This window comes from Seriola aureovittata, chromosome 2, assembly GCF_021018895.1.
Source record: "Seriola aureovittata isolate HTS-2021-v1 ecotype China chromosome 2, ASM2101889v1, whole genome shotgun sequence".
Lineage (NCBI taxonomy): Eukaryota > Metazoa > Chordata > Actinopteri > Carangiformes > Carangidae > Seriola > Seriola aureovittata.
Genome location: NC_079365.1, coordinates 6,947,727 through 6,961,851, shown reverse-complemented (window position 1 = coordinate 6,961,851; position 14,125 = coordinate 6,947,727). Strand labels below are relative to the sequence as shown.

At 41.7% G+C, this 14,125-nt stretch overlaps 1 protein-coding gene across 4 annotated transcripts in view; it reads right to left on the bottom strand.

The window, feature by feature from the left end:
• Nucleotides 1-849: 849 nt before the first annotated feature.
• The window catches only part of sema3fb (sema domain, immunoglobulin domain (Ig), short basic domain, secreted, (semaphorin) 3Fb), a 60,533-nt gene continuing 47,257 nt past the window's right edge, over nt 850-14,125 (bottom strand). For 2 of the 4 annotated variants that reach the window (XM_056401318.1, XM_056401336.1), the window contains 9 exons: nt 9,452-9,521; nt 9,215-9,359; nt 8,768-8,990; nt 7,547-7,635; nt 7,333-7,374; nt 6,225-6,382; nt 5,772-5,839; nt 5,332-5,465; nt 850-3,597 (listed from right to left, as the gene is read on the bottom strand). In XM_056401318.1, coding sequence (XP_056257293.1) covers nt 3,145-3,597; nt 5,332-5,465; nt 5,772-5,839; nt 6,225-6,382; nt 7,333-7,374; nt 7,547-7,635; nt 8,768-8,990; nt 9,215-9,359; nt 9,452-9,521 — 1,382 coding nt within the window. In that variant the 3' untranslated portion in view covers nt 850-3,144. Of the gene's footprint in view, nt 3,598-5,331; nt 5,466-5,771; nt 5,856-6,224; nt 6,383-7,332; nt 7,375-7,546; nt 7,636-8,767; nt 8,991-9,214; nt 9,360-9,451; nt 9,522-14,125 lie in introns of all 4 variants that reach the window. The other 2 variants (XM_056401310.1, XM_056401328.1) reach the window with 1 other exon arrangement.

Below are 14,125 nucleotides of genomic sequence, written 5' to 3'. Positions count from 1 at the left end.
GTTTACATAATTTTGGATACCTTGCTCATGCAGCTCACACAATGCAAGAAAAGAATATTTAGCTAGTGGTTTTTACTTGATAAAAAACTTTATGTTGCCATTATTAAGACCTGAGCTATTAAAAGTAAAAGTGAAAGGTTTCAAATCTGGTTACATTCATTTAGCAGGAAGACCGCTAATGGAGGGAACACACATTATGCCTGGGGACTCTACTAATCTTTTCCAATTGGGTGGGATCCCCCAGACGCAAGTAAGTGTAATTCATCCATCATTCAATTTTTTACACCTGATGTGTTTACTACATCTCCTACTGCCACATGTCAAAATGGCTTCCATAAAAAGTCTCATTGGCTGCCATTGACTTGTAAAAGAAGAAATAAATGAGATTCTAAGATGAAAAGTAAAACTAGTTATGTTAACAATTATGTTAATGCAGATAGAATACATCTTGTACAATCACTGTTTTCTCAATGGCTTGTTGTACTATACCTCATCACTGACCAGATAAAAATGTGGGATGGTCTGTTTATTGAGATTTGTTAAAGGTAGAATGTCTTTGGACATTTTGTTGAGAAATTAGTATTGTTTAACAATCCTAGATAAATCTCCTGCAGGTATATTCTGATTATCTACTTAAGTATAAAAATCTGTGTTAATGAACCTTTAAACTGATCAAGCCTCATCTGTCATTAACTGATGGGGGTTAGGTTCTAACATAATCCATATCTATTAGGCCCAGAGGTAGAGACAGAGACAAACAACAAATCTCTTCCTGTGTCCTTTCATAACCAGTAGATCCATTACAAACACAAATGCAATGTGTATGTTTTATACAAATGTGCATACATATCTCTTTAACAGGTACAACTTTATTCCAAGGATCCAGAGGGTTCTGGGCAGAACATGGAAAACATCCAGTATCAAGCCAATCACAATGAAGGGGGGGAGCATTCCATTCTTATAAAATATAGAGCTTTAATTTATTAGTCAGCAACAACAATGGAAAGGGAAGATAAAGTAATTTACACAAGTCATTACAATAACATCACCTCTGTGCATTTAGTGTTTTTTCTTTTTTTTCATAAAGTCTGATGATGCAAAAAATACAAAACAAACAAAAACACTCAAAAACTAAAGACACATTTTTAAAAATACCAACAAATTGTACAACCTCTCTTTGCATTTTTTTTTTTTTTTTTGCTGTAGAAACCCCTGTTCTCATTTGGAGGAGACAATCAGGAGCTGTGATTGATTCTGGGAATGCAGACAAATCCCAACTTGAGGAGCAGATACAGATACCCCTGTATGAATTATGGATGCAAACTTCCCAGAGGCGTTCATGCTGACTTTCATATGGCCTGAATAGAAGCTAGACCAGGTGTGCTAAAAGCCACTTTCCCAGTTGTATAGTCTTATACATGGAACTCCATTAATTCATGTCTTGGGGAACTGCTGTACTAATATTTTTAATAGAATAGTAGAACCTTTGCTCACTTCTTAATATCACCCTTCTAAAATTCTAACTGCCTTACTCCATGTAATGAATGTCATTATTGTGCTATTATGTGCTGTCCAAACACATAAGCAAGATTCACTTTGCCAGAACTAAATTTATGCCAATGAAAAAATGCATCATGCTTCATACAGGGGTGTATTTGAAATGAGGGCATCTTTAAAGCATTTGTTTTCCCCATGTTGCCGTTCTGAGAACGTCCCTCAGACCATACTGTACACCCGTAGAGATGAAGAACAGAAAAAAAAATAAAACGACCACACAGTATCTTATCAGAATTACAGTACAAATACAGGTTCATGCACACAATGAAAGCCAGCTTCCCAATATTTTGGTTAGTGTCACAACATTGTTACAATGCTCTGTTGTGTATATGGGCAATTATTTTTTTTCCACATATGAATGTCAAAGGAAGAAAGAACAAAATATGCCTTGTGTGCTCAAAGCTAACAACTGCTGCTTGATCTGGGCACCTCTTTCATTTTAAACTGGATTTGTTTTTACACAATAGTCAACTATACCTTGCCCGAGTGTGCTTGTTGCATTTGGCCCCAGCCAATGTCCCTTGAAAGTAAAAGAATAATGCCCTTTGTGCAAAACCTTGACCCCTTTTATTGCACCTCACTCTCAGTTCAAAGGATGTTTGCATTAGAAAAGAACCCAACCATTATAATGCCAGATAGATTTTATTAAAAAAAAAAAAAAAAAAACTGATCTGATGCTTGCTTCTTTCAGTTATGTCTCATTTTTAAACTCGAGTTCATTGAGCCACAGGTTACTCAGAGTAGAGTACAAGTGAGAAATTTGTCATTCTTTTGTTTTGCAAATGTTATTCTCCTCAATTAGATTTAGCATCTGGGCTGACATGTAGCAAAGATGCTGAATCATTTTGAAATCAATCCTCAAATCGAGATGGGAATAGAGGGAAAAAAACAAGCATCAGCTTTCTATTAAAAGGCCCAATTGCAACATAGGTTCCAGTGGAGAAAGCACTGTTTCCCCACAATAATTGGGACCATGTGTCGATGGTCCCCTTGCATTATTAAGTCTCTGTCTGCATGCAGCCACGAGGAGGTTGCACCACCGGCGTTCCTGAAGTGTCCAGAAATAAAAGAGTCCTGGCATCGAGTCAAAGCAAGCAAGAAACAAAAGAAATCCCATCACCCCTTTATCAACAACTCATTTCCCGTCACAGAGAGCCTCTCGTAGCTCACTCCTAACAGCTTACATGCCTGATAACACATTCCAAACAGTCGCCAAAGGTCATATGATGCTGACAAATGAGTTTTTGTAATGACAGTAACAGCAACAATAAAATTAACAACATCAATAATAACAATAATATTTGCCCCAAAGGTACCTATACACAAAGAGCATGTTTTTTCTATAAGTACAAAGAAATCCACAGAATGATGCTATATACAACCTACAATAAATACTGTGTATCATATATCTTACTGTTTGAGAGGATGTATGTGGGGTTTTGTTTGTAAGCCTCTTTTTTCTCAGTTTGCTTTTTTTTCCGGTTTGTGGATTTTTTTCACGTAGCTACTCTCAATGAGTCTCTCCCAGTTTTCACAGGGTGGTGGGGGAAGGTGGTTGAGGGTGTTTCAGACACAAAGCTGGGCTCCTCATGTCTCTACCTCCTCCTGCTCCTCATTCTCCTCCCCCTCCCCGTGATGCCGGCGGTTGCGGGGCTTCTTCTGCTCCTTGAGCTCCTTCAGGTCTTTGGCCTTGAGGGCTCCCAGCAGCGGGTCTCCGAACTGCCAGTAGTCTTGGCAGTACTGATTGATCAGGCTCATCTCTGGCTGGCTCAGGATGGTCAGCAGGTCCTTGTACTGGCCTGCGCTGGGGGTCCACTGGGTGCTGCTGGAGTGGAGAGCAGACGGCACCAGCCCTCCCCCGCCCTCCACCAGCACGCTGTTGACGGCCCGGCTCGACAGCACCACCAACTGCAGCTTCACCAGAGTGTGTTTGAAGTTCTTCTCCGTGGCTGTGCACTGGTACATGCCGGAGTCAGAGGGCTGCAGAGACCGCAGGAGCAGACCTTGCTCTGTCTTTAAAACCCGACCATCAGAACGCATCTGCAGAGAGACAAACAGCTGATCAAACACCTGAGGTGTGACGTATTCATTAAGGATGTAATGCAAAGCAACTATCTCTATGTGTACCAGTTTATTATAGCAGATGTGGGTGTTGACTCCACCAGAAGTTGTTAGAAATCATCTGCACAACTCATACGAAATGGAGTCAAAATAATAAACTAATATATATACAAAATAAAATTTGAAAGACAATATTTTAATCATATGGCAAAAGCCATTAAAAATAAAGGAAACAATAAAAGAAAAAAGTTACTTTTATGGTCGAGGTAGACACCAGGCAGGAAGTTTTAACAGTGGCAAAATACAAGTCAGGACTGGTGCTGGGCCATAATGCACAATATTTCTGTCAAATCTGGAGGTAGTGTATACAGTATGCATACTCTAACAGGAGGAGGTCCAAAAAAATAGAAATTTAGACAGCTATTAACAAAAATCTGAAAAGCTCTTTTGACCATTTTGCACTTTTGAGATGCTCCCTAACTTCATCTCAGTTTCCCATCATGCAAGGGGCCAGGCTTCAGTACTGGAAACCCATGGTAAAAATAGCACCTGTGCAAAATCATTCAAGCTTTATCCTTCACTACATAATGAATCTGGTGAACTATATACACACCTTGTGTTTATAGCCTCTAGACCGTTTACATTTTGGCATATCTGTATCTGTCATTGAAAGTCCTGTTACTTCAGCCATTAGCAGTTCCTGTTCACACTGTACAGCCAACTGGATTAATGAAGATTTAGGGGCATTTGCCCTCTGGGACATCAGAGATCCTATTTCCACAGTAAAAGAGTGGGTTACTAGTGTAAGTACCGTATAATGTTTCTGGGTTTTGATTTGACTGAGTTACGAAGAAGTAGTGCAATGTTTGGTGGCACATAAATCAATCATATGATAGGTCAGTGAGGGGAGGGGGGTAAAAGACTATTCTCGCAAAACCTTGGATCCTGTAGGTATCTGTTTAGAGTCCATATCTGAATAATGTTCTCATATTTGTTTCCATTCCTTCTACCTTGGGTTGTATGGTGGATTAATATCTTTTATTTAAAAAAAAGGGGGACAAAAACATCAATTTCGAATGTAGTCAGACAGTAAGCAGTGGTGTAACTCTATGATTTCATTCCTGTCTGTACATCTACACTCAGGAATCTGAATAGGTGACGACAGCTTTTTTTGCTCTGAATTTGATGTGCAAGGCAGCAGCAAAGTCGGTTTCTGCTGGTGGGAATAGAGACCATCCAACAGAATAGTCAATAAAAGACAGGCAGCAACACTACATAGCTTCACAATAAAACTTTAACTAGTGCCTCAGGGTTGTATATCATAGCAGAGGGCTTTTTCACAGCTCCCCTTTATGTGTCCTTCCCTTGGGACTGAGGACAGTGGAGGTCTGCGAGAGAAATCAGGCATCGCTCAATCAGAGCCTGAGACATTTAATCATGTTAACAAATAATCTTAAAAGAATTACACTGGACTCAATTTTCACGTGTGTCATACTGAGCATACATGGCCAGCTCCCCATGACAACAAAGTAACAAAATGAAATGAAATACTGTGGTGGATGTGTCCAAAAGAAATTATTCATGTTGATCTGTGGAAATACTCATCCATGTCAGAAAAGTTCAAGCTAATTCAATTGATATTAAACTACCCCATAATACAACAAGCTTAGATACCCATTAACTTTGAGAAATATAGACTGTGTGATGGCTCACCTCTTTCCTGCGGTCGCTGTTGTCTCTCTGCAGATGCCATTTGATGACAGCATGTGGAGAGCGGGCCTGACACTCCAGGAAGGTACTGCTTCCCTCCACCCCGTACTGCACCATCTCCAGAGTGTTCCTATTGGCTGCAGGGCAGAGAGAGACAGGGATTTCCATGGCAACCAAAACACTCATTACCATGAGCTCCTCAGGACCAAAATCTCAGTTGTGGTAAAAATCAAAGTCCTTCTAGCAACACGGCTTCCACAGATTACCATAAAGCTGCCAGTCATACAGTCATTACAGCCCATAACAGTGGAAACCTTGAACCGTTTGGAGGCAGCAACAATGAGCCTTGTCATTATTTCCAACCCTCTGAGTTCATTAATGAAGAAATAGAAGCAATAAAAGCGGAAAAGAAAACTCAAGAGGTTGAGGATCATGCGTCTTACCGTTGGAGTTGAAGCCTCGGCACTGGCGGATGGGGTTCCCGTACTTGACGTCCTGCCTCCGGCTACGTCTAAAGGGGTCAGACCAGTATTGCCGAATAAGGAGAGAAAACATCATAAAGCAACCGCAAGCCATTCAAAGCCATTCAACAATACATGAAGCCATTGAAGTGTTCAATTCAAACAGAGGTAACCACAAACCACCACCCCATCGTGTTATTATGTCACTGCAGTATGCAAATTTAAATAATTTACTGTTTATATAATCATTAGTGTATTGTTAACCACAGTTCAACCAAACATCATGATGAACATATCACTGACACAGATTGGAGTGCCATTTTAAACAGCCATTCAGCCGCAGTCTAATTCATCATTCAACACAGCAGTCCAGTCAGTCAGTTAGTTAGTTGTGAAGTTAGTGTAACTCGTGCTGTCACTGCTGTTGGTGCTCACCTCTTCTGCGAGGCGGAGTAACGGGAGCAGGACTTGCCATCCCAGGCGCAGTAGGGATCTCTGGCCAGGCAGCAGTCAGCACAGGCCTCGCCGTACACGTCGCACCGGTGGAGAGCCAGCTGTGTCAGGCCTACCACAGAGGACACATACAGCTGTTGCTGTTGAGGGAAAGAAAGGGCAGAAATGGCATTAAACACAACACTGGATAACACTTTGATACTGAAATTGAGCCAAATATATGAAGGAAAATAGTGGCCATTACTAAAATTCTCAATAGTCGATTTCAAAAACATTCATTCCCAGTGTATTTTTAGGGTTCACAAATTTAGACAGAAAATGACAGGGCCCAATATTCAAAATTTGCATTCAAGCTGCTATAATCCAGTGAGCTCAAGTTGGATCTAAAAATGCAAAGTCAAGCCAAAAAATATCTGGTTTCTGAAAAAGGCTTAGACACTTAAAGGCTGGCAATTTTCTATGTTTGCAAATTATAAATAAAATCAGGAAGTTTGGAAGTCTTTGAAATTGTACAACTTGAAATTGATAATTGAAGACCACTGCTTTTCAAAGTAAAACATATAAGTCCTATAAATTCAGTGTGATTAAATTAATCACAATTAAGTGTTTGCTTCCATTAGAAGACCTAATGAACCCATGTGGATGTAATGAGATGAGACCAAAACGTACTCCTGCGCTGTGCTGAAACAGCAGCAGGCTCTGGATCATCTGGGAGAATACTGAGCTCATCTCTATCAGGTTGCCATCAATTTTATGATCAGCTGTTCAAATTCATCAGTTTGGCAGGCTGTGTGTAATACTAACTCTCTGTCTGAAGACTGATGTCATTACATGAAGGAAAGGCCAAGTCTTTTATTCACTTTGAAAGACAACGCTAAACTTTAATGTCTTTCCCACATTTCTGTCCTCATTGTCTCCCTCTGTCGTGCGTGTATTATGAGAATTATGAAGCAACAGGGAAGCACAGCTGTATACATGGAGCTTGTGACCTTTCCAAATTGTGCCATTCATTTCCTTTCTTTAGAAGGTGGCTTCTTTTCTCTATATGTCGGCATAGGTTAAGAAAATCTGTTGCACAGATAATGCTTACCCTTTTGGATGAGATCTTCATTGTTGTGATTGGAGTAGGAACCTTGATGGAGAAAATAAATTATTGTGAGCACAGTGTGTTATCTTAATAGCAGGTAGACAGCACAAAAAATGTATTATGGAGGAGAAGGGATTGAAGGACATGCAAAATAGAGAACAAAGACGGAAGTGCAAGGAGGTAAGATAAAGTATGAAAGAAGAAGAGAAAGGCTTACCTTGAAAACCTCTACCTCCTCCAGGACCAGCTCCTCGGTCTGCAGATCGTCTCTGGGCAGCACGATGACTTTCTGAACCGTCCCCTTGTCTGCGGACGACAACACACACCTGTCAGCCACACACCTGCAACCTCTCACCCCTCCGACTGTCAACAGCCCCTTGGATTCCCATTTTATTCTCTCAGCAACCTCCAACAGGGGATAATCCTCACATCAACAGGCTCCACTGTACTCTTCACCTCTGTCATGTGGTTCTCTCCAGTTTAACCTTTCCTCAATGACGCGAGGCTCTGTTCCACTTAGTGTGTGTCACTGCCGCCACCATGACAAACCTCCTGTGTCATCCACAGCTTCATTCTTACCCTGATCTACTCATTTGGATGCCATAAGGCCCTCTCTGGCATGTTTCATTTCTGCAAAGAGTTCGGCATTCCTGTGAGCAGGACACCTGAGATTTATTATGGCTCCTGCATAGAGCCTCGACGCGGGGCTGAATGGCTGCCTCTGACAGCAGCTCAAAGGACGCACATTCCTCCACAGCGGCTGCCATCGCACACAAACCCATTAGTGTCCTCCCCGTAATGCACAGATGAACAAAAGAAGCGAGTTAAGAGGCGTCATGTGCAATTTGTGAGGGCTGCGCACTGTGCTGTGGCTGCTGCTGTCACCCTGAGGTCTTATTAAAGGTTCAAGCCATGCAGACAAACAGATAATCTTTCTTACACCAGTGGGCAAGATTAAGGTGATGGATATACTAACTGTAGCCCCCTCCTGCTCCTCTTCTCCTCTTCTGTTTCTTTTCTCTCCCTCCTGCTGTTGATCCACCCCTGCCCTCCAGGTACAAATCTCCTGTTGTTTACTTCATGTGAACAGAGCGAGGTACAAACCCTTTGATTGGTTAAATTTCCACTCGAGCACAAAAGGCAAGAATGCTTTTCTCTTGATGATAAATGATTGCAAACGAGACAAGCCCTCCACTTACATGGGATTTATTTCCATGGGGGGGATATTTCTTCTCCATTATTCAGCTTCCCACTGACACTGTCATTCACTGTTCTCACTCTGATCAAAGGGTTCACAGGTTCACGCTGACTTCATGTTCACATTAGTCACTTAAAAGTGGCCCCTAAAAAAAGCTATGACGATTTTATAAGCAGACAAAAAACAGAGATCTGACTCCTTCCCTCATTTTTATGAAATTTAAAGTTTATAAACACTCACCAGTTCCTAAGAAGAGCACTTCGTAGTTGCCGTCTGCTGCTGTCACCTGGTCCACAGTGATGGTTGTGAACTCATAGTCCACGTTGGTCCGAACCACCAGGGGGCGCTTGTGTACCGGGTACACGGCATTGTACATGGCTGGATGATTCCTCATAAAGTTAATCACCTCATCTGGATAGTCCTTAGTGGACTTCATGTTGGGGGTGAACGTACCTCCAGGGCACTGAGAGAGAAGCATTTAGAGTCTGAGTATCCATGAAATAAATGGATATAATCATATGAATAAAACATAATGAGAGCTTGCCCTGCAATAATATTTTTAGTTTAGTTTGTTCATATGGTTTCTATTTGAAGTCTAAGTCAGAGAGAAAACATTACGTTATGCCAGAAATTACTGTTATTGCTGTGGGATTTTCATGTGTAGGGTCAGTATGAGGTGAGGCTTACCGTGCCGGGGCGAGGGTAGGGGATCTTCCCAGTGTAGGCCACCCACTGGTAATTGGGACCCTCCTTGTGGGCAAAGGGTCCGTTGAAGACCATGCGGATGTCGGCCATGGAGTAGACACAAACTGCCGAGCCTTTGAAGACAGAACTGTGAAGCAGTAGAAGAGAAACGTCAGGAAAATTTATCTCAAGCCCATTATTACTGTTGTGCATATACAGCATATGTTATAGTACACTAACCCAGAGACAGAGAAGACTCCGTATATCACAGGATTTTTAGTGTCCTGTGTTGGCTGTATGTAAACATCTCCTGTAAGGGGAAAGAGAGAGACCATCTCAGTGTAAAGAACGAGTGAAGGAAACATCACGCTCTACAGCACAAGTGCTCGTCTTTACTAATATTTACACAGCTTTCAGTCAATCCAACCACTTTTAGCCAGATAGACCTTTAGGCTATACATCTCTGGAAGGAAAGGAGCGCTAACACAGAGGCTGAACCTTCTTTGTTGAAAACACATGGGACCCACTACTGGATTTGGATAATTAGCAAAGTGGGCTCTTGGGTTGTGTCTTTATGCTATTGTGAGATTCCCTGAAATTAATAATTGCACCATAAGAAAAAGGGTCAGGGTTCATGTGAGAATTTTCTCCGCTTCTTATTAAATGTTTGTGTGATTGTGGAGGACTATTTGCCTTTGGATTGGCTGTAATAGTTCATAATAAGAGTAAGCACAGCACAGTTTAGTACTTTGAGCTCAATGCTAATGACAGCATGCTAAAATGCTGATAATGACAGTGATCACATGTTGCTGCTTAGATGGTGTGATGCCATGGTAACCATCTTAGTTACATACAAAGTATTATAAAGAGGGAGGTGTTGGATGAACAAATAAACAAAAGCAAAGATACCAGCATGCTAACATACATACACATACACATAATGACAATGCTAATACGCTGCCGCTTAATACCATGCTAACCATCTTAGTTTAGCATATTAATTATTATAAAGAGGGATAGGATAGGATAACCAAATTAAAAGCAAAGATGGATGTGCAAAGAGGGTAAGGTTAAGTATAGTGCAACAAGACTTGTGTGGGTGTATTTACAGGCACATTGGTGGTTTGAGCTAAATACAAACAGAGTATAATGTTTAGCTTGTTAAATATCTTAGTTCAGTATGCTAACATGCTTACATTATACAACTAAACACAAAGTACAGCTGGAACTAATGGGAATCTATAATTATTTTTCAAATAATAAATAAAGTCTATAATTATTTTTCAAATAATTATAGACACATTTCACTAAAAACTGACTGACTGACAGGCCAACATTTGCTGTCCTATAGAGTCATGTTGCTAGTGTGCCTTAAAACTAAAAGGAAGAGAAACATTAAACAACAGCCTAACAGAACTAATAATAAGTAAAAACTCTTCCTCCTTCCAGAGAGCCCTGCTGCGTTTCCCATATCCTGCTGACAGAAACGGTAGATGTAAAACCACAGCAATCGACTGTGCAACAGGAAACTGAATCATTGCCTCGGGAAGGACATGTGAGGTGAAGGCTTTATTGACAAGAAAACACATTGAAACTAACCATCCTAAACGAAGCATTCAATACAAACATAAGACACAGAGCCATAATATTTAACAGTAGGCCTTTTAATTCAAACAGTCTGGCCCTCTACAGTCTAGACTGGAGCACTGTGATTGCTGAACCTCCTGAGACAGAAAATGTGAGAATGATGTTCCAGGATTCTCCTCTTCCTGCATCCATAGTTTATGTCTTCCACTTTGAGAGAAAGGAAATATCTCTTCGCTCCCAATGGAGAACTTCATCACAGACTCTTCTGGCCAATTGTGGAGGTCTGTAAATTATGATCGCTCACGTACTCTGTCCTACAGGGCTCTGACATCGGACACTGCCTGATTTAGATCATCCTTTTGTTGATACTCAAGGAAAGGTCCAAAGAAACAAATAACAAGGAGCCAAACACGTGATGGGTGACAAGTCTCTCTCCTGTTTGGTAGGTGACCTAAATACTAGTCCCAGTAGGTATGTTCATTGCCTACAATAGGACAAGGGCCTTTGAGGGAAACAGAGAGTGTTCTCTCAACCTAGTTGTGCAGGTACATGACAGAGGAGTAAAGACGCAATCAAGAAAGTCAAGAAGCAAGTGACGGAGAGAGAAAAACAAAAAAATATTACTATTAATGCCTTGAAAATGTGAAACAGAAGGAGAAGTAATTCAAATCCTGAAAAAAGTATACAAATTCAGATTTATGCACTCACAGTCCCTCATAGACCAGCATGAGAAATTAGCTGTCAGACTGCTGTGCAGATAGAATGACACATGGGGGGCAAGAGCATTGTCTTTTGAATCTGATCTACTCTGAAGTGCTGGGTTCTGCTCTTGTGGACATTAGAGAATCAGTCCAGCCTTCCTCCAGGGACTGTCTACAACTGCAAGCTGTTTCCTACAGAAAAGGATAAAAACTGAGAACCCAGCAGCCACATTGTCCCTTCTCCTCCAATTTAGCTACCAAATTCCCCAAAGTCACACCCACACGCACACGCATATGCACACGCACACCATCATGCCGTCTTCCACAGCTGTCACAGCTGGAGCAATGTAATGGTCATGGGTTAGCATGGACCCCGCACAAGGGTCTGTCATGGGTGTCACACAACAGATGATGACATGACATACAGCCGTTGTACTGCAGAAATTAGGGATTTGCACGCAGGAACACGCAAGTGCACGCATATGCAGAAAGATACCACCAAGGCCAACACAGAGCTATCACATACAATCGCTAAAAACAGCTCATGACTTCAAGAAAACATGGGGGGGGGGGGGGGGGGGGGGGGGGGGGGGGGTCGGCTACGTGATTTGCAATAAAAGCCATCCTGACAGGGCAGTGACGACTTAGCTCCGGGGGATCTTGCATGTTATTAACAGCCAGGAAAGGATCAAGATTCCTAAACCGTCTTTTCCACGCTTGCAAGGCCATAAAATCTCAGCGGCCGTACATCCCGTTTCCTCAAAGAAATTTTCTGCTTGATCAGCCTTCGGGTTTTGTCTGTTTTGTCTGTTTCTCTTTGCGCCTCTCCCTTTTTTCTCTATTTGACTCTTTTCTCTCTGAGTTTTCATCCCTCTAGCTATTGATCAGAGACCTCATCTAAAATGCATTTGTGTCTTCTATTCTTGTGATGATTATAGGAAAAAAAAAAACATTATTACACTGTTTCAAATCAATTTGTCTGATTCAGCCAATAAGTATTACATATTCCAACTGTAAAAACTCCCCAGGTCTCAGGCGTGCTTTGCCACAATGTCTTTCTACCTGAGACTACCAGGCCAGGAATACAGCTGGTCTGGACATTTCAACAAGCTTCTCAGTAATCACTTGTAAAGTCATTTTTAATAAAATTCTTAAAGAAAGGGGGAATGTTTAAGATTTTTTTTTAACTAAAATGTGGCGAACTTAACTTTCCAAAATTGTCCTGGCTTGAAACTGAGAGATCCAGCTAGCCAGGCTCTGTCCCCTACCAGCACCTCTAAAGCTCTCAAATGAACACAGTAGAGCTTGTTTGTTTAATCCATATGACTGAAGCATAAAACACACAATTTGTGATTTTACGGGAGGTTATGTTTGGAAATATTTGTTGGTCAGGCGCAGTGATTTCCTCTCCTGGTTGCAGGGAAACGTTTTGGTTTTTGAGCAGATTAAACAAACAAGACATGAAGGGTTAATCAATGAGCTTTGCAGATTTGGTTACCTCTGGACAGAGCCAGGCTTGCTGCTGCCCGAGTTTCCAGTCTCTTTGCTAAAAGCTAACTGGCTGCTGACCGTAGCGTCATGTTAAACTATGAGAGTGATATCAATCTTCTCATCTAGCTCTTGGCAAAAGAAAGCGAATAAGCGTGTTTCCCAAAATGTCAAACTAATCATTTAATGATCTACATTTAGTGCGCAGTAGTTAAAGACCCATTTGCCCTTGTGAAATCCTAAAATCTCTACTTTCCTCTGTAAAGACAAACCCTCCAGTGAGAGAGCTTTATAAACATTCAAACTAGACAGTAAATGTGAAGCCATTAGCATGAAACTCAATCATATCCAATTTACTGTCCCCTCTAGTAGTCCTTGGCAGGGGTGGCTGCTCCGCAAACTGGCGTGTGCATGTGTCTCTCCTTCTCATTGGACATGTCTACGCTGTCATGCCTGTCCTTCTTCATTCACCAGTCTGTTCCGCTACACATTTACAGCCTTATCCAGGCAATATCCTGACAATCCTCATCAGCTCCAACAGATGACGACTCTCCAGCGCTCACACAGAGCCGCTCCGCACCGCACGCCTGTGTCAACACTGACCTGACCGGTAAAGACACAACTCCCATTCGTAATGGCAAAGTGAGCCCATTCCCACTCAGAACCGCTTTCACGCCATTTGGGTGAAGTGGCCGCACACACGAAAAAGGCCACAGAGTTTTTCGAGTGTGTGTCACTTTTGGAGTTGCTGAACAAAACAAAACAGCTTTTAGAACGACAGGCAGGTTGAGTTAAAAGCAAGGAGTGCCTCAGCGAGATAAAGAGACAAAATTAACTATCATCAGATTCAACAGTCATGGCACTTTTCATTCTTGAGATTAGTTCAGAGTAACAGTAGCCTCACGCATCAGTCCCTTATCACTCTGTGCCTCTATTTTAAACCAGTGAGACAGAAAGAGATTCCTCTGGAGAGGCTCATAGTCTCACACAGTCACAGACATTCCTGCTCGGTGATCTGATCTCCCCGCCATCAGGCCACTCCCCCTCCCTCCCCTTACACACACACATAAAAAAAACAGACACTTTTGTTTAAGACATCTTGAAAGAAAATGACAACTACAGCAGTGGGACTGCGCGT